At 38.6% G+C, this 23,961-nt stretch overlaps 3 protein-coding genes across 3 annotated transcripts in view; all 3 read left to right on the top strand.

Moving 5' to 3' along the window:
- The window catches only part of LOC148101278 (uncharacterized), a 204,668-nt gene that overhangs the window by 34,599 nt on the left and 146,108 nt on the right, over window positions 1-23,961 (top strand). The window lies entirely within an intron of this gene.
- Window positions 1,422-2,845, top strand: LOC148101283 (uncharacterized). The gene is made up of 4 exons (XM_087845599.1): window positions 1,422-1,452; window positions 1,940-2,298; window positions 2,389-2,472; window positions 2,591-2,845. Exons 1-4 carry the CDS (start codon window positions 1,422-1,424, stop codon window positions 2,843-2,845), a joined length of 729 nt encoding a protein of 242 aa, XP_087701725.1.
- Window positions 15,349-18,073, top strand: LOC148101282 (G2/M phase-specific E3 ubiquitin-protein ligase-like). Its single transcript, XM_087845598.1, has 7 exons — window positions 15,349-15,467; window positions 15,810-15,893; window positions 16,278-16,489; window positions 16,666-16,847; window positions 17,059-17,231; window positions 17,507-17,721; window positions 17,797-18,073. The coding sequence occupies exons 1-7, from the start codon at window positions 15,349-15,351 to the stop codon at window positions 18,030-18,032; spliced, it is 1,221 nt and encodes a 406-aa protein (XP_087701724.1). The 3' UTR covers window positions 18,033-18,073.

Genomic DNA, 23,961 nt, shown 5'->3' with positions numbered 1-23,961 from the left:
TCGCAAGTGGAGGAAGCTGGAAAACAAGCTCCGACAGGTCAAGAAGACGCAGCTGAGTTTCCGCAGACATAAGGCGAGATGGCCCGAGTTGGAGGAAAGACTCGAGCAGTGGATCATCGAGCAAAGAACGAGTGGGAGAAGCGTTTCGACGGTCACCATTCGACTAAAAGCAGTTTCACTAGCAGAAGAAATGAAAATTGAACATTTCCAAGGAGGTCCGTCTTGGTGCTTTTGTTTCATGAAACTGTGCCATTTTTCCATCCGGACCAGGACTACGGTAGCGGAGCAACTTCCAGCAGATTATAATGAAAAGCTGGCCATCTTCCGCTCCTACTGCAGCAAACACATCGCCGACAAACACATCCAGCCCAGCCACATCACTAACATGGACGAGGTGCCGCTAACTTTCGACATCCCGGTGAGTCACACTGTGGAGAAGAAGGGGACCAGCACGGTAGCAATACACACAACGGGGCACGAAAAGTCTTCTTTTACTGTTGTGCTTGGCTGCCATGCTAATGCACAGAAACTGCCGCCTATGGTGATTTTTAAGAGAAAGACTTTGCCTAAAGAGAAGTTTCCAGCAGGAATCATAATTAAGGCAAATGAAAAGGGCTGGATGGATGAGGAAATGATCAAAGAGTGGCTGAGGGAGGTGTATGTAAAGAGACCAGGTGGTTTTTTCCACGCATCACCATCGCTATTGATCTGTGACTCTATGCGTGCCCATCTCACAGCCGATGTGAAAAAACAAGTGAAACAAATGAACTGTGAGCTTGCTGTCATTCCGGGAGGCCTGACAAAGGAACTCCAACCGCTGGACATTGGTGTGAACCGGCCGTTCAACGTAAGGCTGCGAGCGGCGTGGGAGCGATGGATGACCGATGGAGACCACAGTTTCACTAAGAGTGGAAGGCAGCGCCGGGCGAGTTACGCCACAATTTGCGAATGGATTGTAGATGCTTGGGCTAACATGTCTGCTGGCACTGTTGTTCGAGCTTTCGCAAAAGCTGGCATCATTTCCAAGGAGCCGCACGGAACGGAAAGTGACTCTGAAGGTGAAGAAAGTGAAACTGGAATGTTTGATGGAGATTTAGCGCAGCTGTTCAATTCAGACACAGAGGACTTCGATGGGTTTGCTTGATGACAATTACCGGTAATAAAAATGTTAGTACCAAACTCAGTTTTGCTCCCGCTTCATTTTTTAAATACGCACACTTGTATGCGCCCTATAATCAGGTGCGCCTTATGTGTGTGTTAAATACAGTAATGGCACACATAACTGAGACTGCGCCTTTTAGTACGGTGCGTCTTATGGTCGTGAAAATACGGTAAGTCTTAATTCACCTTCCTGCATGGTTTGGAGCTCTATCAGAGATACTTTCTCCAGCTTTCCTGTTTCAATCCCTGGGATTTCAAAGATGGAAGATTATGGGATGCACTTTTCTCCAGGTATGTACTCAGCATTGTTGCCCAGTGAACTAATATGAATAGAGTTGGCTAACCTCTAAGACAACTTGCAAAATTACTCTTTCACTCTGTGTTGTGAGTCCTGATGGCAGAAGTCACCATTTCTCCCTCCACAGCTGAACAGAGTCCACGTTAAATCCTTTTTGGTTTTAAAGAATGTACAAATATCCGACTAATTTTTTTTCTACTTTGTGGGAAACTTTTGTGTTTAAGATTCATTGTGTTGATGCTCAGTCATCAGGTAAGTAAATCCCTGAAGGTTGATTCAGTTCACCTGGATGTAATGTTTTCAATGGGAGAAATGTTTTGTGACTTCTTCAGTCTTAGACCTTTTGGGATTTAAGACTCATCAATTTAACTTTTATTTTTTCTGTTAGAAAGTCAGTCGTGCCAAAACATATCAGCAACTGACCCATGTGGACCATATAGACTTGTTCTTACTTGGCCTCTTGTGTCTTTACCCTCACAGACTCGTGGAGTTCAGGCAGCGGCCCTGAAGGGAGTCTTTCCTTGGAAGAACTCGCTACATGGGCAGAGACTGCTCTAAAAATGGAGATGATCAACAAAACTACTGATACCTCTGAGGCAGTTTCCAGCTCTGTCTCAGAGCAGAAACAAGATTTTGCTGTCCCAAGAAGCCGGGGTGGCAACATCACTGCCACTCTGGACCATCCCAGCACTGCTCCAGAGAAACCTAAAGGAAAGGCCCGGGTGGTGTTCACAGAGAGACAGTTGGATATTCTTGTCCATCAGTTTAATTTGAAATGTTACTATGAGCCAAGAGAGATGAAAGAGTTGGCAGAGATGACAGGACTGACCTACAAACAGGTGAGTGTTTCTCAACTTACTCGAATCTAAGAAATTGAATTTTGGGTCCATTGTACTCATGAAATGTTTTCCGTTTTCTTCCATCTTTAGGTAAAAACTTGGTTTCAAAACAGATGGAGTAAGTTTAGGAGGAGGTCACATCCTCAGCATGTGAATCAGGGCGTCCCACTTCATGTAAGTATCTCCTATTATTGAAAAGCACTGTTTCTGCTTCTGTCATTATCTGGGGAATTGATTGAAGTATTCTTGAAGTGTTCTTATTTTACTGACAGTCCACCTGTCTGTGATTCAGTTTCAGGGAGAGGGACAGCCCCAATTCAGGCAGCAGTACACCGAGCACCAGGAGGTAAACTCAATCTCAAATGGTGTAAACCATCAGGGCCCCTATCATCATGCTGTGGACAGTTTTGCTCCTGGACATCAATGGACCTTCCTCAACTCGCCCCAGATGTTTGGCTGGTCGATGCCACCAGGCAACAGCCAGTATGAATTTAACCCTGCTGCTGGTATGAATGTACATGAAGAACACAATATGCCTTTTGTATGAGAAACCGTAAATAAAATATTTACACCCATTCAAAACTGAACTTTCTCCCCCCCTCCCCCTCTTTATTTATAGAGTTTTTAACATGTAAGTTGACATATCAGGCCCAATAAAGCAAGTACCACAGATACAAAGATATATCTCAATACAGATTAGGCCATTGCAGTTAGGATGATAACAAATAAAAGGGGGAAAAAAAACACACAGAGAACAAAACAAAAGAAAAAGCAAAGAAAAAAAAAAAAACAACCCCCCCCCCCCCCCCCCCCCCAGAACCAGAACAAAAGAAAACCCCATGGTACTAAAGTTTAGTCTGTTGGAAGTGTTTTCAATGAACTGAAGTAAATAATACAAGGCTGCCACATCCGTGAGAACTTATTAACATTCCCTCTGAGTCTGAATTTTATTTTCTCTACTTTTAAAAAGAACATAACATCTTCCAGCCAACGTGATCGGGCTGGAGGGTGATGAGCTTTCCAACACAGCAAAATTCTACGTCGTGCCAGCAGTGAAGTGAACAAAACATCCAGCTGTTTATGACTAAGGTTTAGGGTGGCATCTTCAGAAACACCAGAAACACCAAACTAGTGGGCATGGTTGGAGTGTAACGCTCAAAACATCAGAGAACACTTCAAAATGAAAAGTCCAGTATAACTTAAGTGTCGGGCAGGCAAAAAACAGGCGTTGCATCTGTTGCACAGGTCAGGAATGCTGGGGTATATTTTAGACAATCTAGATGTTGAGAAGTGTAATCTGTATACTGTCTTAAACTGAATAAGGGAGAGTCTTGCACATGAGGCTGAAGTATGAATTTTGTCAATTATTTTGTCCCAGTAACCTTCCCCAAACGTAAGACCCAGTTCCTTTTTCCAACTCAAAGCATTTATTTGGTTGAGTAATTGCCCGATGCCATAATTAAAGTATATACTTGTGATATTAGAGCCTTACTGTGAGGCTTCAACTGGAATAAGTCTTCCCACCAAGGCTTGAGAGGCTGACTTGGAAACTCTGGCAAGATAGAAGATGCACAGTGTCTTATTTTAAAGTAGCAGAAGAAATGATACAAGGGCAAATCATACAAAGAACAAAGGTCACTAAAGCTGAGAAAAATGCTATCTTTAAAAAAGTCATAAAAACATTTGATACCTTTTCTTGCGCATATGTAAAAGGAGGAGTCCACTAACGATGGGGGGGAAGAGGTAGTTGTTGCAGATTAGGGTCAGAGCAGAAGCAGAGACTGAATTGAAGTGACACTGGAATTGATACCATATTTTTAGAGAGCCAATTACAACAGGGTTGTCTGTGAATCGTAACAGGGAAACAGGAAGGGATGAAAATAATAGTGCTGAGAGTGAGAAAGAAAAACACGATTGAGTCTCAAGGCAACACAAAGTAGCTTGAGGATCATTCAGCCAATAGGTATACTTTTGAATGTTGGCTGCCCAATAATAAAACATCAAGTTGGGCAGAGCAAGACCCCCACTGAGCTTAACCTGTTGTAGTGAGGTCATACAAATCCTGGGGGTGTTATTTGCCCATATAAAAGATGAAACCATTTGATTCACAGATTTGAAAAAGGATTTAGGTAAAAACAGTGGGATACACTGAAAAAGATAAAGAAATTTGGGTAGAATATTCATTTTTATAATATTAATCCTGCCAAGAAGTGATACAGGAAGGTTTGCCCTCCTTTGAAAAGACAACTGTACATAGGTCAGCAAAGGGTTAAAATTTGATGTTTGCAAAGCTTTAAATGAACTGGTAATATGCACTCCTAGATATCTAAAGCCTGAAGAAGCCAGTTGGAAATCAAAATCGGTTTGCTAAAGCTCTTGTGCAGCTGGGTTTATGGGAAAACATTCACTTTCTTGTATATTAATCTTGTACCCAGAGAAAGAGCCAAAATGTAGAAGTATTGTCATTATAGAGGATAAATGAATTGTTGGATTTGTAACATATAGTAATAAGTCACCTGCATATAAAGCAACCCTATGTTCCGTACCACCACGAATAACCCCTTGAAACAGAGGAGAGGTTCTGAGAGCCACAGACAGAGGCTCTATTGCTAAAGTGAAAAGTAAAGGTGAGAGTAAAATACTCTGAAACCAGTGTTAGTACAAACAGATGCCAGTGGCGTAGTATATAAAAGATGAATCCAAGATATAAAATTGTTACCAAAACCAAATTTCCTCCAGACTCCAAAAAGATACTCCCATTATACTCGATCGAATGCTTTTTCAGCATCCAATGAGCTTACCACCTCATAACGGTGCTATGATTTTTGGAATATATTATATTAAGAAGGGACCGTATACTAAAAAAAGGAATGTCTTCCTTTAATATAGCCTGTCTGTTCGTCTGATATAATAGAAGGGAGAACTCTTTCCAAACGGGTTGCTAGCAGTTCGGATAAGATTTTAAAGTCTACATTAAGAAGACTTATTGGTCGATAGGAGCTACAATAGGTAGGATCCTTTCCTTCTTTATGCAGTATGAGATAGAAGCCTGTCTTAGTGTCTGAGGGAGAGAGCCTTGTTTCAATGACTCCTTTGTTAAGAAACTGGTTCATATCTGTGGAATTGGAGGGGAACTATGATGCATACAGAGCACTATAAAATGACTCAAAAATTGAGTTGATTTCAGTTGGATCAGAAGTCAAAGTTCCCGATTCATTTTTAATTTGCAAAATTTGGCGAGATGCCAATTGGTGACGTAGCTGGTGGGCTAGCACACGAGAGGCTTTATTACCATGTTCATAATAGTTGCCACGGGACCGTAATATCAATTGCTCTGCATCAGGCGTCGACAGGAGACTGAACTCCGAATGCAGGTTAAGATGCTGCTTATACATTTCAGGTGAGGGAGTTTGAGCGTGTTGCCGGTCTAGAGCTTGAATTTTGGCAGAAAGTTCATTTTGCTTAGCTTTCTTTGATTTAGATAGGTGAGATAAATAGGAAATTATTTGGCCTCTGAGGTAAGCTTTAAGTGTTTCCCATAGTAGAGAATTTGAGATTTCCTCTAAAACATTCGTAGTTAAGAAACCATCAATTGCAGATGAGATATAGTCACAGAAAGCTGAATCAGGCAAGAGTAGAGAATTCAACCTCCATGGATGCTGAGGTCTATAGCCAGGGGACAATACCATATGCAGGACTAATGGAGCATGATCAGATATAACAATTGGAATATATTCAGAGTTGCAAACTTTAGAAGCCATGGAGCCATTTATAAAAAAGTAATCGATGCGAGAATATGTGTGATGAACATTTGAAAAAAAGGAATATTCTCTGGCTTGGGGATTAAAAAACCTCCAAGGATCAATGTATCCATTTTGGGTCATAAAGTGTGAGAAAGCCCTGGACATAGCAGATGATGCTTTAGAGCCAGTGGCAGATTTGACTAAAGCTGGGTCAATAACGCAGTTTAAATTACCTTGAAGATCAGGAGGTGCGTCTTTAAGTCAGGAATCATCCTCAAAAGATTATTAGCAAACACAGCATTGTCAAAGTTTGGGGCATAGACGTTCACTAAGACAACTGGGTTATTCATGAGGGTTCCTACAACAATTAGATATAGTCCATTTTTGTCAGCAATCTCCGTCTGGCCACCACAGAAAGCTTAACAGATCTGAGTCATCTCTTTGTACTCTGACCTGATAAAAAAAGGATTCAATGTCTACCATGAGCACCACAGGTTCTTTTCGGAACCTAGTTATGACCTCAACTAGCAAGCTAATGAGAACTGGGCCTTTCAGAAGTTGTCCATTCAGAGACACTCCCTGAAATGAAGCACCACAATCAAAGACAACTCGCAACTACTTCTTCTGTGGGTGATGCACCCCATGATGTGGAATGTACCACAATCCTCCATCACAGCGATCAAATTCTTCAGCAGGCACCTTCTCTGCATACCCTTTAGAAATGATTTCAGTCATAAAACTGGTGTAATCGACATGAAATGAACCATCCCTAATAAACTTCCGTTTAAGGCTCATAGCTCGCTGTTCTACAGCCTTCCTATTATTTGGCATTTTTACCCGATTGCACCCAAAAGGTAAACCAATGGTGTAATGACCATCAACCAACTTAACAGAGTCCATCACTGACTTCATAAACTGCTGATCTTCTCTAGACAAAGCAAACTGCTCATCCTGAATACATTCGGGAAAATCAGCCTTCATTTGACGTTCCCACAGCTCATCCAATCTTGCCACGGAAATGCTTGTCAGTCTTACAATCCTCTCTGAGAGGACCATTCACCGTCCAACCCAGCATAGTTTTTACTGCATAGGGACCTCCATCCTGACTTCTAACAACATCCCATGGCTCTAAAACCTTGGGCACATTGGTCCCGATCAACAGGTCTACCCCGGAATTTATCTCCAGTATCTTAATATGGCGCAAATGTGGCCATCTATTGAGATCTTCCTGTCGGGGAATATTACATTGATGAACAGGCATGCTTTTCTGAGTAAATAAGTCAGGCAAGTCACAGTAGTGATCTAAATCCAAACCAGTTACTTCCAAATCTGAAACAACATAACTACTGACCATTTTCTCCTGACCCATTGTCCCCAAAAGAATGCCAGTTTTCCTTCCTGAAAGATTTAGCCTATTCATGAGCCCTTCAGTACAAAATGAAGCTGAACTCTCAGGATCTAGAAAAGCATAGGTTATCAGTGACTGATTACCTTTCTTGGACTTCACTCTAACTGGTATTACGGATAGAGCACTATTTTGCTCACCGGCCCCAGTAACACCACTGCTTTGCACTGCACATGAAGGACCTTCATCTGGTGGTTCTCCCCCTCCTATAGTTTGCACTGAAAGACTTTCCCTCTGCTTGGAGTGGATATGTAAGAGTGTGGGGTGTTTCTGTTTACAGACTTTACACAAGAGATGTTTCCTACAGTCCTTGCTTCTGTGCCCAATGCGCAGACAACTAAAACACACCATTCTCTTTCAAAAAAGATAATCTTTCACAGTGCAACTTTCTTTCAAATGAAGGACACAAATCCAACATATGCCCTGTTCCACAAAACAAGCAAACCTTGGTCACAACTGAACCACTCTCTCGCCTCAACACTGGCTCAATCTTCCCTTCCACCTTGGCCACTGTAGTAGCAAAACTACTCTGCTTAGCCTTAGGGTAAAACTGAGACTTACCATTCCTCGCCTCTTTTCTGATGTCTGTTGGAGGATCCTGTATATCTCCAAACAATGGGTCACTTGCGATCTTAACTTGTCTTTCGACAAACTCAACAACATCGCAAAAAAAAACACTTTACGTTGAAACCTCTCCTGCAGATCGCAGACAACATTCCTCCACTTATCCCTGAGCTTATAAGGCAACTTTTTTTTATAACTGCTTGCATATTAGCAGAGACATCCAACTCATGCAAGGACTCAACGTCTCCCATTGCATTACAACATTGCCTTAATAAAAACCCATATTCCTGCAAAGCCTTCACATCAGATTTTATAGGAGGCCATTTACTGACCCTTTCAATGTAGGCAGCAGCAATTCTCAGCGAATTGCCAAAGTTCTCTTGGAGCAAAGATTTAGCTTTAGCATATCCATACTCAACAGGCATATACTGACAGCTTCTGACCATTTCTCTTGGATGGCCTCTAGTATATTGCTCGAGAAAATATAAACAATCCTTAGCACTGTGAGCTTGACACTCCACCATGTGCTCAAAAGCTCTCATAAATGTTTGATATTGCAAAGGATCACCATCAAATAATGTCACGCCTTGGTAGCAAAAACAGAGACTGCTGCTCAGCCAATAAAGTTGTAATTTCATTTTGTTTCTTCAAAACTGACTAGATGATTATGACCCTCACTACCTTGCGCTGTATGTGTAAGAGGATTTGATTGTGCGTGAGACTGCGACATCATCTGAGTAGTTGAAACTGCACCTGGAAATACTTGATATAACTTAGTCTGACTGTTCCAACGAAACGACCTTAGGCTGAGAAATATTTTTAACCTTGGGCCTCACATCCAATACATGCGCTTGATGATCACTTGCATCAACACTCTGATATGGTCCTTCTGGTAACACAGGTTTGAACGTCGGAGCATTAGGATTTAAAACGCCTAAACTCCCCTGTTCTTGCTCCAAATATGAATTCATTCCATCAGATTCACCATTAACAGCACTTGAGACACAGGACATTTCAGAAGCTTTTAAAACATTCACCTTTGCTGCTGAAGCTGCCATTTCCGTTTCTAAGTCAAGCAGCTCCTTTCTTTTCTTAAGCTGTATTTCTTGTTCTTCCAAAGCATGCCTTTCTTTCAACAACCTCTGTCGAACAAGAAGGGCAGCCATATCAGCCTCTGCCATTATGCGTGCTGACAAGGCAGATGAAACCATGGAGCTACTGAGTGATGATTTGCTTTTCCTACAACTTCTTTTTCCAACATTAGAGATGCTATCACTTGGATTAACATCATCTATCACAGCACCTTTACTAACATTCCCGGTATGCCTAGAAGCACCAGAACCCTTTCCAGTAGGTAATACATCAGAAGAATCAACACCAGGTAGATTTAAATGTGGCAAATCAAGCTCAGACACCTGATTTTTACTGTGAGGGTTTCCCTTTGCATCATGAAGCCATTTCTTTATCTCTTCCATAAACTCAATATTATGTGCCCGCACACTTACAAACCAAGCAGTTTGTTTTTCTTGCTCTTCTTGAGGAAGCAAAGGAAGCAAGGTTTCATGCAGATGAGTTGTCTCATTAAGCAACACATACAAATTCTCTAACTGAGCCTGAACAGTGGAAACATTATCTTCAGATTGCTTTAATTCTTTAATAACCTTTATGACATTTTTAATTTTATTAATCTTAGTATGACGTTCTGTTTGAAGCTTTTCAATCTGATTCTCCAAAGCCTTAGCAGTCGGTTTCGGCTGTCTTTTCTTTCCATCCACATCACCACATTGTATTAATTGGTGTGTCTCCATTTTTCTTCAAAACATTACAAAATCCAAACTCTGAACTGCACCTATGCCACACAGCTTCATTCCAACACATCAACTTGATGACATTCCCTTCAATAAACCTTGGACACACACACAATTAACAGGAGCAATATCCCCCACTATCTGCCTATTAAACCTAACTAACTCAACCTAGTCTTCCGTACATACTAGCGGTGGGTATTTATGTACCTCCATACCGTCAGCTGTGAGGAAGACAAACTGTCTTAAACACAAACTGCGGCGGTACTCCCAAGCCAATGGCTTCAGCCGCCTGATGCACAATAACTAGAAAGCAAATCAGTACAACGCCTAGCGCAGCTGTACTGCTGAAACCTAACAGGGGAACAAGACTCCTGAAAGAAATCTGTTTTGTGTAGCCAAAGGCTTAATCTAAAAGCTGCGTGGACAAAGGCAACAGCAAACTATAAAACTCTCACTAATAAAACTCATCTATATATAAATAATCCAATAAAACCTACAAACTTTTCTGTTGACAATATGTTGCGGCTCCTCCAACCTATGGCTGCGGCAGGCTAAACATGAGGACACCGATGACGCGCAACAATGAACACATAAAATACACTTCTGTACCATTTGCTCCTTTTATTCCGCATGCAACTGTCCAATATACAAATCAGTGCCTGGGATTAACTATTAGACAAATGCACAGACTGCACAAACAAATAACTACAACTCACCAATAACTGCACTAACTACTATGCCAAATTACAACATTGGCCTATGGCATCAATTAGTGCACAAATATACAAAAACCATCAAGTTCCAGTTAAAATACATCAAAATTATTCAAGCTGCGCTCAACAAAAAGTTCTGCCTCATGCTCACCCTACCTTTCTGCTCATCAACATCAGGTGCTGTGAACAGGTGAGTGCAACCACATTTATCATCTCCCACACCCATGAGACACGCCCCACACCCGTATAACATAGCTAACATTAACAGTGCAGTGAATCCTGCTTGTGCCGTGATATTCAGGACTGCAAACCGAGCAGCATCACTGACTTTCAGCCTGTTGTGTTTGTGGATATATGACTGACTTTAATTATCCATAAAATCATCACATTCTCTGTAAGATTAAGGTCAACTATCTAACGGCGTATAAAGTAAAGGCTTTAAAACAAAGTAAACGCTGAACGTACAAACATCGCTAATGTCACATAACTTTGCCAGCATGTGGCCAACAGTAATGTTTTAATGTTCCTCATTATTAAACATTTGCACATAAATACGTGACATAATATTCAGAACTTTTGAAAGTTTACTCTTTGGCCACTCCGCTTCCACTTCTTTGAAGTGTCTCCGAGTCCCAGTGCACTTGTTAGCATGTTTTGGTTCATGCAACTGGTCCGTCCGGTTATTGTCTCCCCAGAAACATTTCCGTTGTCTTTTTTCCTATTTCCGTTGTGCTTTGTGTGCTTTTGCAGCGTTTTTCTTTTTGCAGCATTTTTCTTTTTGCAAGTGTTTTCTGAAGTTGCAGTCCGTTTTGCCTCTCAGGGCCACCGTAGTTTTTATCATAGCAAAGAATTCTATAAATTAGGTAAGAGAAAATAATTGTCTTCTGGGTTAATGTCTGTATTACTATTTGCATTGTTGTAGGTAATAGTTATTCATGACTGTTTTAAAGTGGCTTATCTTCTCTGCTAATATGGAAGACAAGTAATCTATGTTACAGAAAAGAAAGCAATTTTAGTTCAACGTAGTGATTTTGTAAGTGGGTATAATTTGAAAATGGTTTTTAAACTAGTATAGTGGATGTTCTTTAAGTATTTAACATTTAAAGTGTGTGTCACTTTACAGAAGCCAACTTCAGTTTTGGTTTGGTCTCACCGTTGTAGGTCATAACACGAACAAGTCGTCAAGTCAAGCAGCTGAGGAAAGGGCTTAAGGAGACCATGGTATGGCCGCTTCTGACAGAGAGATCAGACATTCCTCTTTTCTTACCAAGGGAATCAGAGACTGCTACCTGTTGTGAGGTAAGATCAGGCCACATCTTTTAACATCTGAATAGTAAAGGTATTTGGTTAATTTATGAAGGATGAACATTAATTGTTGACACAAAACACCAATATACTATTTTGTATGCTTGGGTTAGTTGAACAGCTGGGTTACATTTAATAAAAATACACCTAATGTTGCTGATGCTCTTAAGACTACAAGATAAGTAAAGCTATAAAAGGACTGTGGCCTGCCACAGAAGATGAAGATGAGGAAGAAGAGGAATGCTCTCGAGGATAAATGCAGAGTGGCAGGCTACCTTCGGTCCTTCATTGAAAATGGTAAGTCTGCTGCGATAGGTATTTTGCCATTGGTTTTCTCTGATTGTACTTTGGTAAATTACATCCAGTCCAGTGATCTTGGGTCATTAACAAAGTACACTATAGTGTAATTTTGTTTTGTTATTTGCTCCATACTGCCTCCATGCAATACATAAAAAAACAGAGTGGTGGCATTATCAGTTGCACTAGAATTGTATGTAGACTACTTTTAGCTTTGTTAACATAAAAATATCTATAACAGCTACAACAGCAATTTGAGTGGGGCAAAAATGTCTGGTGCCCTGTATGTAAGTGGTCATCTTTTATGGTATTTCTCCATAAACGATTCAAAATAATGAATATAGGATGTCATTGTCATGTCAATCTTCTGTTGCAGCATCTTGTGCACAACGAAAAGCCCTCATCAAGTTTTGGACAGGATGGCAAGTCTTGCCGAGAGAAATGACTGTGGAAGTGGTCAACAGCAGTCTTCCAAAGTCTTCCACCTGTTTTGAAGTACTACGTCTTCCTGCACACTACTGTACCTATGAGTCATCTCTAATGGACATTCAGGTGTGTCTCAACTCTACTGACTCAGGTTTTGGTCTGGTTTAGGATTGATTCCATAACCACATGGTAAGATTAGACCATTTCTTCTTTCTTGCACCACATTACTGTATTCAGTGTTCAAAGAAACGGACAATCTAGTGAGTTCTAGTTCCTATTAATACACTTGACAGTGAAAAATGCACAGTACATGTGAGCATTTGTGGCTTTTTTTATATAAACTGAAACAGTTCAGATATCAAAATCAGTTGTTCACTGTACATCATAAATTACACAGTATGTTTTGTTTATACTCGCTACTGGTAAAAAAAAAATCTTGTAGAAAAAATTATTTGAATTAAGATGTTACACTACTGTACTTTGTTCATTGTATTAAATCTGCTCAGAGTTGACATGTACTGTATATCCAACCAAGAAATGAATATCATTAAAGTGACAGCTGTATAAAACAAATCCTTTTTTATAGCCACTCACTGTTTTGTTGAAAATGAATTTGGTTATGCTGTTTTGAGTCAGTATTAGCTACAAAGCCATAGATGTAGAAATTTAAAAAAAATAAAATAAAATCCTCCTGACATAGAAACTGATTAAATGTGATAGTGTCTTTCTACAAGTGATTTTGAAGTATGGTTATGCAAGAAATAGGGTGTGAACATATTGCACCTGCTTACTTTGAAGAGTTAAGGTGTGGTATCAAACACAAGTTTGAGTGACTGAACAGTTTCACAGTAGGCATCCAAAGCTTGACTGAGTGAAACGTTGTTGTTTGGTAGCACAGCAGGGTCTCATTCATTCAGTGCACGTGGGAGCTGAATCTCAGGAATGGTGATCTCATTTGATGGGCGGTGATTATGTGGTCCTGTCCAGTCCACACCATAATACTCATCAACCTGAAAGAGCATGCACATGTTTTAAATCTAAACTGAAGAGGTGTTTCCTGCAGCTGTTCCTAGATGGACTTATTGAGTCTGTCAGGGCCTATGTGAGTTTCTTAGGCATTGGCTACCAACTAATTATTCATTCACCCATTCTAGGTCAGGATTGGTTCTCTTCAGGTATAACAAATTTAACTTTGTTTAAAGTATTGCCATCTATACCTGATAAATGGGATAAAAGGAGAGAATGACATTTCCACTTACAGGAGAAATATTTGGTACACCAACTTGCACAGTAGAAATAAACTCATCTCAACTACAGATAGCAGAGTTTTACATACAAGAACAAATATGGATCAAATAGTCATGTACCTGTGACAAATCTTGTCCCTCCTTTCTGTGCAGCAACCAGAGGTGCAGGGGTGAATGGTTGTTTGCTTTTCTGAGTCCGTGCTGACTCCATGCTTCCTGGAATGACTGAAGATGATGTTGAATGTGATGCAAAAAGCATCTGTGCAGAGCAAACAAGTGAATTTTTTCACCAGGGTTGAGCAGTCCTTGAATCTCCAGCTAGGTGAAGATGTTTTCATATACATCCCTCCACAGGCGCTCAATGCTGATTTCCATCTATATGCCAAAGGTGATTTGCTGCTGATACACTGTACTGAAAACGCCTTGTAGTCTTAATAGATAACCGTCGCATCTTGACCCCTTCTGGATTGACTCGTCTCATTGAATCCATCAGTCGAAATCCTGATTAACAAACAGATCATGTCTTAGTACTAACAACTACAAAAAGACTGTATTGTAAACAGTAAACTGTAATGCTTATGGGACAGATCTTCATTGTGTCAGGTAAGTATCCAGGTGTTGTACAGATTTAGTGAGGAGAGAGAATCGTGTACAGACTGGTTCAAACAGGAACATAACTGCATAACAATGATAAGAACATGCTAGTCATTTTTGATGCCTACATTAAAATATCACATCAAGGCCACACTGACACGTGCTTTCCAGGCCGGAAACTGGTGTTTGGATATTTTAACAATATCAGCTTACTTTGAATGTATATGGCTCTGGATCATAGATGTCCCATCATCCTTCTGCAGTCGGCATTTGGGTGATGACGCTGAATGTCCAGCACTTTTGAATCCAAATCCACATCTCCAATAGAGGAATACCTATCAGATTTTCTGCACATAAAACATTTTTTCATATTTTCATATAACAGCAAATCTCAAAGTTTTCCAATTAATACTGAAAGAACCAAGGATGTAAATGTATTCTTGTTTTAGCTTTACTGAAGAAACCAGAGAAAGTATGATATTTAAAACGCTGCTGTAATAGACAAAACCATTTCAATAAACTCGCTATTTATGCATTTATGCAATGCATTCAATGTCTGGATATAAGACTAATATCATTCTATCGTTGTATATATAGTGGTAAGAATCTGAGCAGCCATAATCAACGAGTTTGGTGTTTGATGATTTTATCTGACAGCTTTGGTCAAGTCCAGAAAACAGTACACCAGAGCCTATACGTCGGTAAGTTGGCTACCTTCTAGCACATTGATCTGGCCTCTGTGGCAGGTATATAAACATCTAATGTTTTTAACACTTTAATGTTAGCATGTGATGGCCACAAAAGCATGTTATGTTTTATAACATTTTCTTTTTATCATTGGATCTATATTTTATAGGTTACCTTCAATATCCCAAACATCTGATGTGCAAGTATATAATACTCTTTTGTATAACAATGTTGCATATTTAATTGTTAAGTTTCATTTGCATGCCATTACATCTGCAGTTGTTATGGTGTTGTGTTGTGTTTGTGTTTATGCTGAAGGTTCAGCGTGGTACAGAATCTCAAATGGCATCCACATCAGGAGAACATACTACAAGTTACAAGTTAGTCTTAAGTTATAAAATTACATGATTTCCCCTAGGGATCAATGAAGTATTTTGATTCTGATTGTGATTCTAAAATTTAAAAAATATAAAATGATATATCTTGTAAATAATTATAAAGTAATAAGCTCAGTGAAACTGTTTTGGTTTTTTTGTTGTTGTTTTTTTTTAATTATAGAGGTTCTCTATCTAATCCATAACTTGAGCAAATTCAGTCATGGTGAAGTACTTCTGACCCAACCCAGCCAAATGTAGAGCCAGAATTACTATTACAGACTGAGAACCTTCACAGACATTACATAAAATGTATTTTAATCTTCTGTTTTTACTCTTCTTTCACAGTATGCATACCAATATCTATGCACCTGTCGTTATTGACAGCAGTTCTTCAGATGCTGAGGGAGAGGAGTTGCAAAAGGAAAACTGGTAACTTTCATATCTTGAATAAGTACAATAAACCCATAATGTTTGACTTGCAGTTAACCTATTTATCAAATATTTCTTTACTAAAAATAGTGCTGGGTACTGCTGCTATTTTTGATCCTAACCTTTTACAGGAGCAAACATAGTTTAACTGTTCCTGAGAAGTTATTCTGCTGATGATTGTATTCAGAAAGAAAAGATTCTTAAAATTATTTGGTTGCTGATGATTGTTCTTCAGATCACTATTTTGCTTTTTAAAATGAATTAACAGAAAAAGGCCAATTGATAAAGCAAGAAAAATTACTTAAAAGATATTAAACCAAAAAAAACCCCATGAAGTGTAAATAGTGTAAATATTTTGTTGCTTTTCACTGACTGATTCTACAGTGATGAACCTGATGGATTGACGGCTGCAGATGTCATCTCAAATCTGGCTCTGAAGATTAACAAAACCTCCTGTAGCAGATTCAACATTAACCGAGCCAATGTCTGGGATGGTGCCTACCGAGGCTTCAGAAGGTCTTCATATAGTCCCAAATCTGGCATGATGGTGAAATTCTCTGATGACGTGGGACTGGCTGAAGAGGCAATAGACACAGGTGGGCCTACTCGAGAATTTCTCACCCTTTTGATGGAAGCCATAAGGACGAGAAGAATATTCGAAGGAAAAGGCTATGCCAAATATCTCACATTTCATAGTAAAGGTATTTATTTTTTTCACTTTTTTTTCCATGGTCAAAATTGCTTTATTATAATGTAATGTCTTTATCTTTAGCTGCAGATGAAAATGAATATTTCTACGTTGGAAGAATGATTGCAGTTTCCATTGTCCATGGTGGTCCAGGGCCATGTTGTTTATCTCCAAACTTCTTTATGTACCTTGTTGGAAAAGACAAGACATTCGAGGCACCAATTGATGATATACCAGATGAAGAAATCAAGAAGGCTCTACTAGAGGTAAATTTGTGATGTTATGATTATGACAAACGCCAATAAATGCAAATTTTTAGTCTTAGTTATCCACTTAACATAATATTAGTAACTAACTGATGCCTGAAAAGATTACTGATTGTGTAATCCAAGACTGTGTTAAATTGCACATTAATAGACAGCATGCGAAGGATGTCACTTGTGCATGTGTGTGTGTAATATATATTTTTCTCTTTAGATAAAGAATGCAACATCTGTAAGTGAGCTCCGAGTAATCTCAGAAAAACACTCAAGCATGCTCCAGACAGCAGGATGCTATCGATTCATGAGGACACTGGAGGATAAGAAGAAGGTAGTAGCGGATTACATTCAGTGGTACTTCATCTACCGAAACCATCTTTCCATCCAAAGGTATAGAATTCAGACTATTATGTGCCCATTTAACATAATCTTTTCAAAAGAATAAATTGTTACTTTTTTTTATTCCAGTGAAATTTAAAGGACGGAAAAAATATATTCTAAATGCAAGACCTTTTTCAGGAGGACTTCTTTCTTGTAGCAGGATGAGTGTCTTAGCTAGATAAGAATGTTGGTTACTTTCTTACCACAGTAGTTTCCCATGTGAAGTTTTGCTTGCTTGCACAAATAACATTAAACATTTTATTAAAAATTAGACTGTTTTCTAGTTTCAGAGAGGGTCTAGCAATACTGGATTTTCTAAACGCCCTGGAACAGCATCCTTCACTCTTCTTCTCATTCATGTGCTACACTGAGACCAGGCTGACAGCTGATCTTCTTGAGAACATCTTCCATGTGCAATTTGGTCCACCTGGCAGCTCTAGGCGTCAAGAGGAGACAAGAGTACTAAGCTACTGGCAAGACTATCTGCTTTCTGTAGAAGGTATTAAATTTGTAATGGCCCCTTTTTTCTGTTTATTATCATTAGAAATAACTTTTTGTCTCTTTACATTCACAGAGAAAAATGGAAGTCTGTCTCTTGAAGACATCCTTATGTTTGCAACTGGACTGAGAGAAATTCCTCCTGCAGCAATTCAGCCAAAGCCACAACTTCTTTTCCAGACCACTTCACGCTTCCCTGTAGCAGATGTCTGTGCAAATACTATCAAAATCCCAGTGTTACACAATTATGAGGACTTCCAAGAAGCCATGGATTATGGCATCCAGAACTCTCCTGGGTTTGGGCTTCCCTAAGGTCCAAGTCCTTTTGCTTTTAAGCCACATTTATGGTTTTAGCAAACATTTGAAGTTTGTGATTTTAAAATCTGAAAATTTTGTTTCTAATAATTTATAATAATTTTGGTAACATAAAGTTTAATGCATCGCAGAAAGTTCAATCAGGTTTTGGAATTTCAAAAGCATAATATCATAGTTGGACAATTGAACAAGTTAGACATATTTCACTGTGTTAAGAAATTGCCAAAGTAACAAAATAAAACATTTCTGAAGTACTGAGACACGCTAGTATAATAACACAGGGAAAAAAATCTGATAAATTCAGTTAAAAGGCTTTATTTAATCAAACACTTCTGTGTTTGATTACATTTTTTGTAAGATATGCAAGTTGTTCTTGGAGTTAAAAAAAAAAGAAAAACCCACATAAATACAGGTCTTGCAGAATGCTTTTGTAAACCTTTGTTTGTAAAACAGATCTCCAAATTAATCAATGTGTTTGTTACAGTACCTAATTAAAAGGAACAAGTTATTTTGTACAGTATGGTCTTTTGATTTCTTCAGGTAGAAAGCGTACACACTGAAAAGTTGACGGTAGTGAAACTATTTATATAAAAACTATGGTACTATTTTTTTCAATACTCATTAAAGTTGGTTTGTGACAATTAGTGTCAGTGGTAATTGTATCCACATCTAGCAGATGATTTTACTTCTAAAGTCCAGTCATATTTTTGAGTGTTATATAATTTTCAACTGCAGTAGTCCAGTTGACTGGTCGAGGGAGCTCACTCTGTCTTTCCAAGTTTGTGAAATGAACCTGGAGATTGTCGTCCCCACATAGACTGTACTGAGCAGGTAGAATGTCATCAAACTGGTGCAGGATTTCTTAAGGCACTTGGAATCCACACTCTCTTCCACCATACCTTAGGTCAGTCAGAAAAATGAACAAATTCAGTCACTTCTCCAGGTACTATCCTTCAAGGTTACAGCAAAAGCGCAAAGTCAATCTTATAATTAAAAGTCAGTTCTGGAAATTGTGATTTTAAAGAATCTTAATTATGCATATATCTACATTTGTCGTTTTTAGCCAAGATGTGATCCAAAGTTAAAATATGATTGTCTAACTTTTTTTTGTTGTTGTTTTGGAAAAAATTATAAAAATAAAACGTATGTGCATGAAGTCAGAGAACAGAACTAATGGCAAAACACAAGTGGCAGCTTTAATTTCTATTCAGCAAAAAGGTGAAAACAACAAAACACACTATTCAATTGCTAAAGTGTGTGTAATACCTGCTGTGAGTAACAGTTAGGGCAAATTGTTAAACCTAAATGACATACTGCTTACTTAACTCAAGTGGTTAGGTCAAGAAAGAAAAGAGTGCACATAAGGCATGGACTGTTCCTGAAACATTTTATAAATGAACAAAAGGTGGAATAACAGCAAGCTGGACAGGTATCCTGCACATAGAATACACTATACTGAGGAAGAAAAAATTTAGTAAAACTATGAAATAAAATACATGGACTAAATACATACTTATGAGGCTGGTGATACATGGCAGGGCTCGCAAAATCGCTAGCCCGACGTCCCGGGGCTAGCGATTTTTCCAGTCGGGCTACCAAAATCTAACTCAGCCCTGCCCGTTGGGCTATCGTAGGAAGGAAAATATATGTCAATGCTTTTGCATTCTTTCGCCAATGTAGCTGAGTAATTAAGTCATTGGCATCGGTGAGCCACTGTCAATATGTGACATATTGAAATCGCGTTTGAATTTGCGCTTGCTTTTTGCTTTCACTTTCATTTTGCGATCGCGCGAACGGTGTGTAGGGAGCAGCAGTACTGATTGGTGAGTGACGATTAATTGCACACCAATTCCTCTGACATCGTCTTATCACTCATTGGCTTACTATTCAAACGCGACAAGTGAAATCTCTCGCAGCAAGCTTAAACATGTGAGAGGTTGAGTGCGCAAAGAATCGCTGACCATTATGTAAGTACGTGTGTAAAAGCAGCAGGATTTACGCTGGTATTTTAGTTCTGCTGAGCCAAATAAGAGGTCAGGGTGAAGAAGGGGCAGCCAAAGAAAAGCTTACCACAAAACGGAAAAGTTATGACAAATCAGACTATGAGGCAAAAAGAAAGCGCAGTTTTTTGGTTTCATGGACAAAATAATTTCTGTGGCTGGAATATGACGAGCTAAATAACATGATGTTCTGCCAGGTGTGTTGTGAGTTTCATTTGATTTCTGAGTCTACAAGCGCCTTTGTTACTGGGACCAGTAATTTTAAGAAAGACCCCATCAGAACCCATGAGAAATGCAAGAGATGCATTATTGCTCAGTCTGCAGTATCTTTCCCAGAACAAACAGCAATTGCAAAAAAACATACTAAAAATAAACCAAGCACAACAAGAACTCCTGAAAAAGCTGTTTAGAACAGCGTGCTATAAGAGTGAACTATATTGGCAAAATTTAACAGTCTTTGCAAACTTCAAAAAGAAAATGGCCTAGATCTTGGTTCCACTTACCTCTTACCCGTGACTTCAGTGGAAATTTCAGATTTAGGATCTGACACAGACTGATTCATGTCCTACACAGTTCTTACAGTTCATAGAAATTTCTGTTCAATTTGAACCAAGTATTTGAGTTGATGGTTGTAATTTTTATACAGTTGTTGTGATTTGTATTTTAACAATTTTTTTGATTAATTTTTGTTTCCGTTACAATATTATACTTTAATGTATAATATTGTAAAGGAAACAAAACATTAAAAAATAGCTTTCTTTTTTATTCGGGCTACTTAAATTTATTTTGGGCTACCAAAAACTGAAGAATGCCTGCCCGAAGGGCTACCAGAGATTTTGAAATTTTGCGAGCCTTGCATGGCTTCTGGTTTACCAGATGGACAACAAGATTGGCGCACAGGTCGGATGGTGTACGATGGTGATGATCTCTGTACTCGTCAAGCTCTTTTTGCAAGACATTGAGGAAGACATATCGTAGAAGGCATTTATGTTCATGACTGCCGTTGAAAAGATGCCTCTCCCTCAGGTCACTGAAGAGTTCAATCCAGAACTGAGTTCTAATGGTGGAATGACAAGGCATATAAAATTTAATAACACAAGTAATTCAATGTAATTGTCCTCTTTAAAAAAAAGTCGTAATCTTAAGAATATTGAACTGTGCGCAATTTCGTCCAAACAAAAGCTTATTCACATGTTCTGAAGTGTTTCATCAATGCACTGCAGGAAAAAAAAGCAACTTCACACAAATAACAAAATTTAACAATATGATTAATCTTTCTGTTATTCCTGCATTTGGCGGTTGAACTTAAGAAAAGTTGTAATATACAGGTCTGTCCATATAAATGTACTATTTTGTTTCTACATGAACACTGAAGCTGTTATCACTTGTTAGATACCACACAGAAATCCAAAAGCGAGTGAAAACATCAGTATTTTTTTTTTGGCACACAAAGTCGAAGAAATGTCTGAAACAAACGACCTCCTCTAACAAATTTCTGTCATGTTGGATCAATGTTCTTATATTACTCATATTACAGTTCTCAAATTTGAAGAATCCCTTCTTCTTTTATTTATATGACTCCCTACAGGTAAACTATTTGATCTAGATGTTAGTTTGGTACTACGTAGGCACACAAATTTGAATAAATTTTACTCAATTTTAAATAGATCAATCTTTACTGATGCCATTGCCTCTAGGATTTATAATAATTTATTAAAATGTTGAATGTCAGTTTGTTTGTTGTTTTGTATAGTTCCTTTTTAGGACTTTTGTGGAATGTCTGAGTCGGATTTTCTTTTTGAGTGTGTTGTTTTAATACAAACAAATGTCACTGGTATACCAAACCATTTATTATAGTTTTTGAAGCAGTCGTGCATCACATGAGAAAAATGTGTAGGTGACTATGTTTTTCTTTGTTTGTTTGTGACTGTAATTTAATATTTGAGTATAAAACCCCACCCACAAAAAAAAGTATATCACTGACCACAAAACACCTTCAGAACCATTCAATTTTACTTTCAGAATATATTTTAAAAGCCATGTACCTTTGCTTTCTGAACGAAGACCACCAACTTTCAATCCGTTGATTTGTAGTTGAGGTGCCATACATATGACTGTGGGCTCCTGCAAGTTCATCTCCATGGTCTGATCTTAAAGCACAGTGAATTGCTGCCATTGTGCCATTTTCTGTGCCAGAGTCTGTACAAAGGCATGCTGGAAGTTGACCAAACTGTGACACGCACTCCATATAATATTTTGCAATGATACCTGGGTCATTATTTGAGCTGCCACAGCTGAGCCACATAACTTTCCTTGAAAATCCATAGACACATGCACTAATAGCAACACCAAAGGGCTTCAGCTTATCATAACCATCCACATGCCACACTTGATTTGGTCCTTCTGAAAAATATCCTCTTCGAACAAACCTGCGTTTACAGCGACGCTTAACACCATATGGATCTAGTCTTGAGAGTATGTGCATTACATCATTTCTTTTAACTTTCAGATTATACTTTTGTTGCAGTGTCTGACACATGGATCTGTAACCCAGAAGCTGACCTGAGCCTCTCAGTTCTTGTGTAACAGTGGAAATGACAATGTCAGTGGGAGTAAAGTCAGTCCTTCTAGTCATTCCAGCATCTTTTAGCCTCCTCTTTAATGTTCTCAGACTCATACAAATATTATGCTTGTTTTCAAGAAAATCCAGGATCACTTCATATGTATGGCCCTCAGAGAAATACTTATTGATGATGTCTGTGACTGAGACTGGGCCTAAGGTTGAAGAGAAAACATGAAAAGATAATTATGACCGCAGGAATCCACAAATGCACTTAATAAGTGTTTTTAAAAAAATACCACATCTGAAACAACTCTCAATAAACATGACTCAAGTATTTAATCTTCTTGATGTGTGCTTAAATAAAGGCCAGCAAAAGCTCAAAGAACATGGACCAGGATTCAGGACTTATCACTCTCATTAAGACCTCTATGCTGACAACTCAAAATGAGCAAAATTAGAGAAGTTAGAAGAATTTCGTCACTGTGTACTCCAATTTTCCCCACTAGCTGGATTCCACAATATGGACAATACATTGCCTGATGAAGACACAATGCCAAATTAAAACCTGAACACATTAACTGCAACACTCCTTAATGACTTTGACTTATTAGTATTTGTTCTCGAGTTTAAAAAAGCTTCATTTCTAAGGCTACATTAAACATTATCTTTGTTAGACTTATCTTTGAATGTATATTCCAGATATCTGTAGTATTATTAGAATCATGAGATTACAACACATTTACCTCTCCTCCACTTCTTTGAAGTGTCTCCCAGTCCCGCTGGTTAGCATGTTTTGATTCGTGCAACTGGTCCGTCGGGTTATTGTCTCCCCAGGAACATTTCCGTTGTGTTTTTTCCTATTTCCGTTGTGTTGTGTGTGTTTTTGCAGCGCTTTTCTTTTTGCAGCGCTTTTCTTTTTGCAAGTGTTTTTCTTTTCGCAGCATTTTTCTTTTTGCAGCATTTTTCTTTTTGCAAGTGTTTTTCTTTTTGCAGCATTTTTCTTTTTGCAAGTGTTTTCTGAAATTGCAGTCCGTTTGGCCTTTCAGGGCCACCGTAAAATTTATATAGCAGAATGCAATATATTTCACAATAATGAGCATTTTTTTTCAAAATGTGTTCCATTATTTCACAATATCACTCTCACATTACATATCTGTGTCTTATTTATTCACATAGTTATTTATTTCATCATGACCTATTTATTTATTTCATTTTGAACACTTTGGAGTTCCATACAAAACACATACAAACTCCAAAACACATTTCTAGCATGAACTGAACTTCCAAAGCAGAGCTACTAGATCACTTAAATTACACAATTGAAAGCATGTGTGTATTGTTTGTGTATTTATACACAGGCACT

Source organism: Neolamprologus brichardi, chromosome 9, assembly GCF_056152115.1.
Source record: "Neolamprologus brichardi isolate AB-2024 chromosome 9, ASM5615211v1, whole genome shotgun sequence".
NCBI classification, from domain to species: domain Eukaryota; kingdom Metazoa; phylum Chordata; class Actinopteri; order Cichliformes; family Cichlidae; genus Neolamprologus; species Neolamprologus brichardi.
The sequence above is the reverse complement of the archived record's forward strand: the minus strand, read 5'-3'. Positions and strand labels throughout refer to the sequence as shown.

Excerpts from the sequence above, each read along its gene's own strand:
- LOC148101283 (XM_087845599.1), top strand. The coding sequence starts at position 1,422 with ATGGAAGATTATGGGATGCACTTTTCTCCAG. Across the intron at positions 1,453-1,939 it reads TGGGATGCACTTTTCTCCAG|ACTCGTGGAGTTCAGGCAGC; the intron begins GTATGTACTCAG and ends TTACCCTCACAG. Across the intron at positions 2,299-2,388 it reads CAGGACTGACCTACAAACAG|GTAAAAACTTGGTTTCAAAA; the intron begins GTGAGTGTTTCT and ends TTCCATCTTTAG.
- LOC148101282 (XM_087845598.1), top strand. The coding sequence starts at position 15,349 with ATGCCATTACATCTGCAGTTGTTATGGTGTTGTGTTGTGTTTGTGTTT. Across the intron at positions 17,232-17,506 it reads AACCATCTTTCCATCCAAAG|TTTCAGAGAGGGTCTAGCAA; the intron begins GTATAGAATTCA and ends ACTGTTTTCTAG. Across the intron at positions 17,722-17,796 it reads CTATCTGCTTTCTGTAGAAG|AGAAAAATGGAAGTCTGTCT; the intron begins GTATTAAATTTG and ends TTACATTCACAG.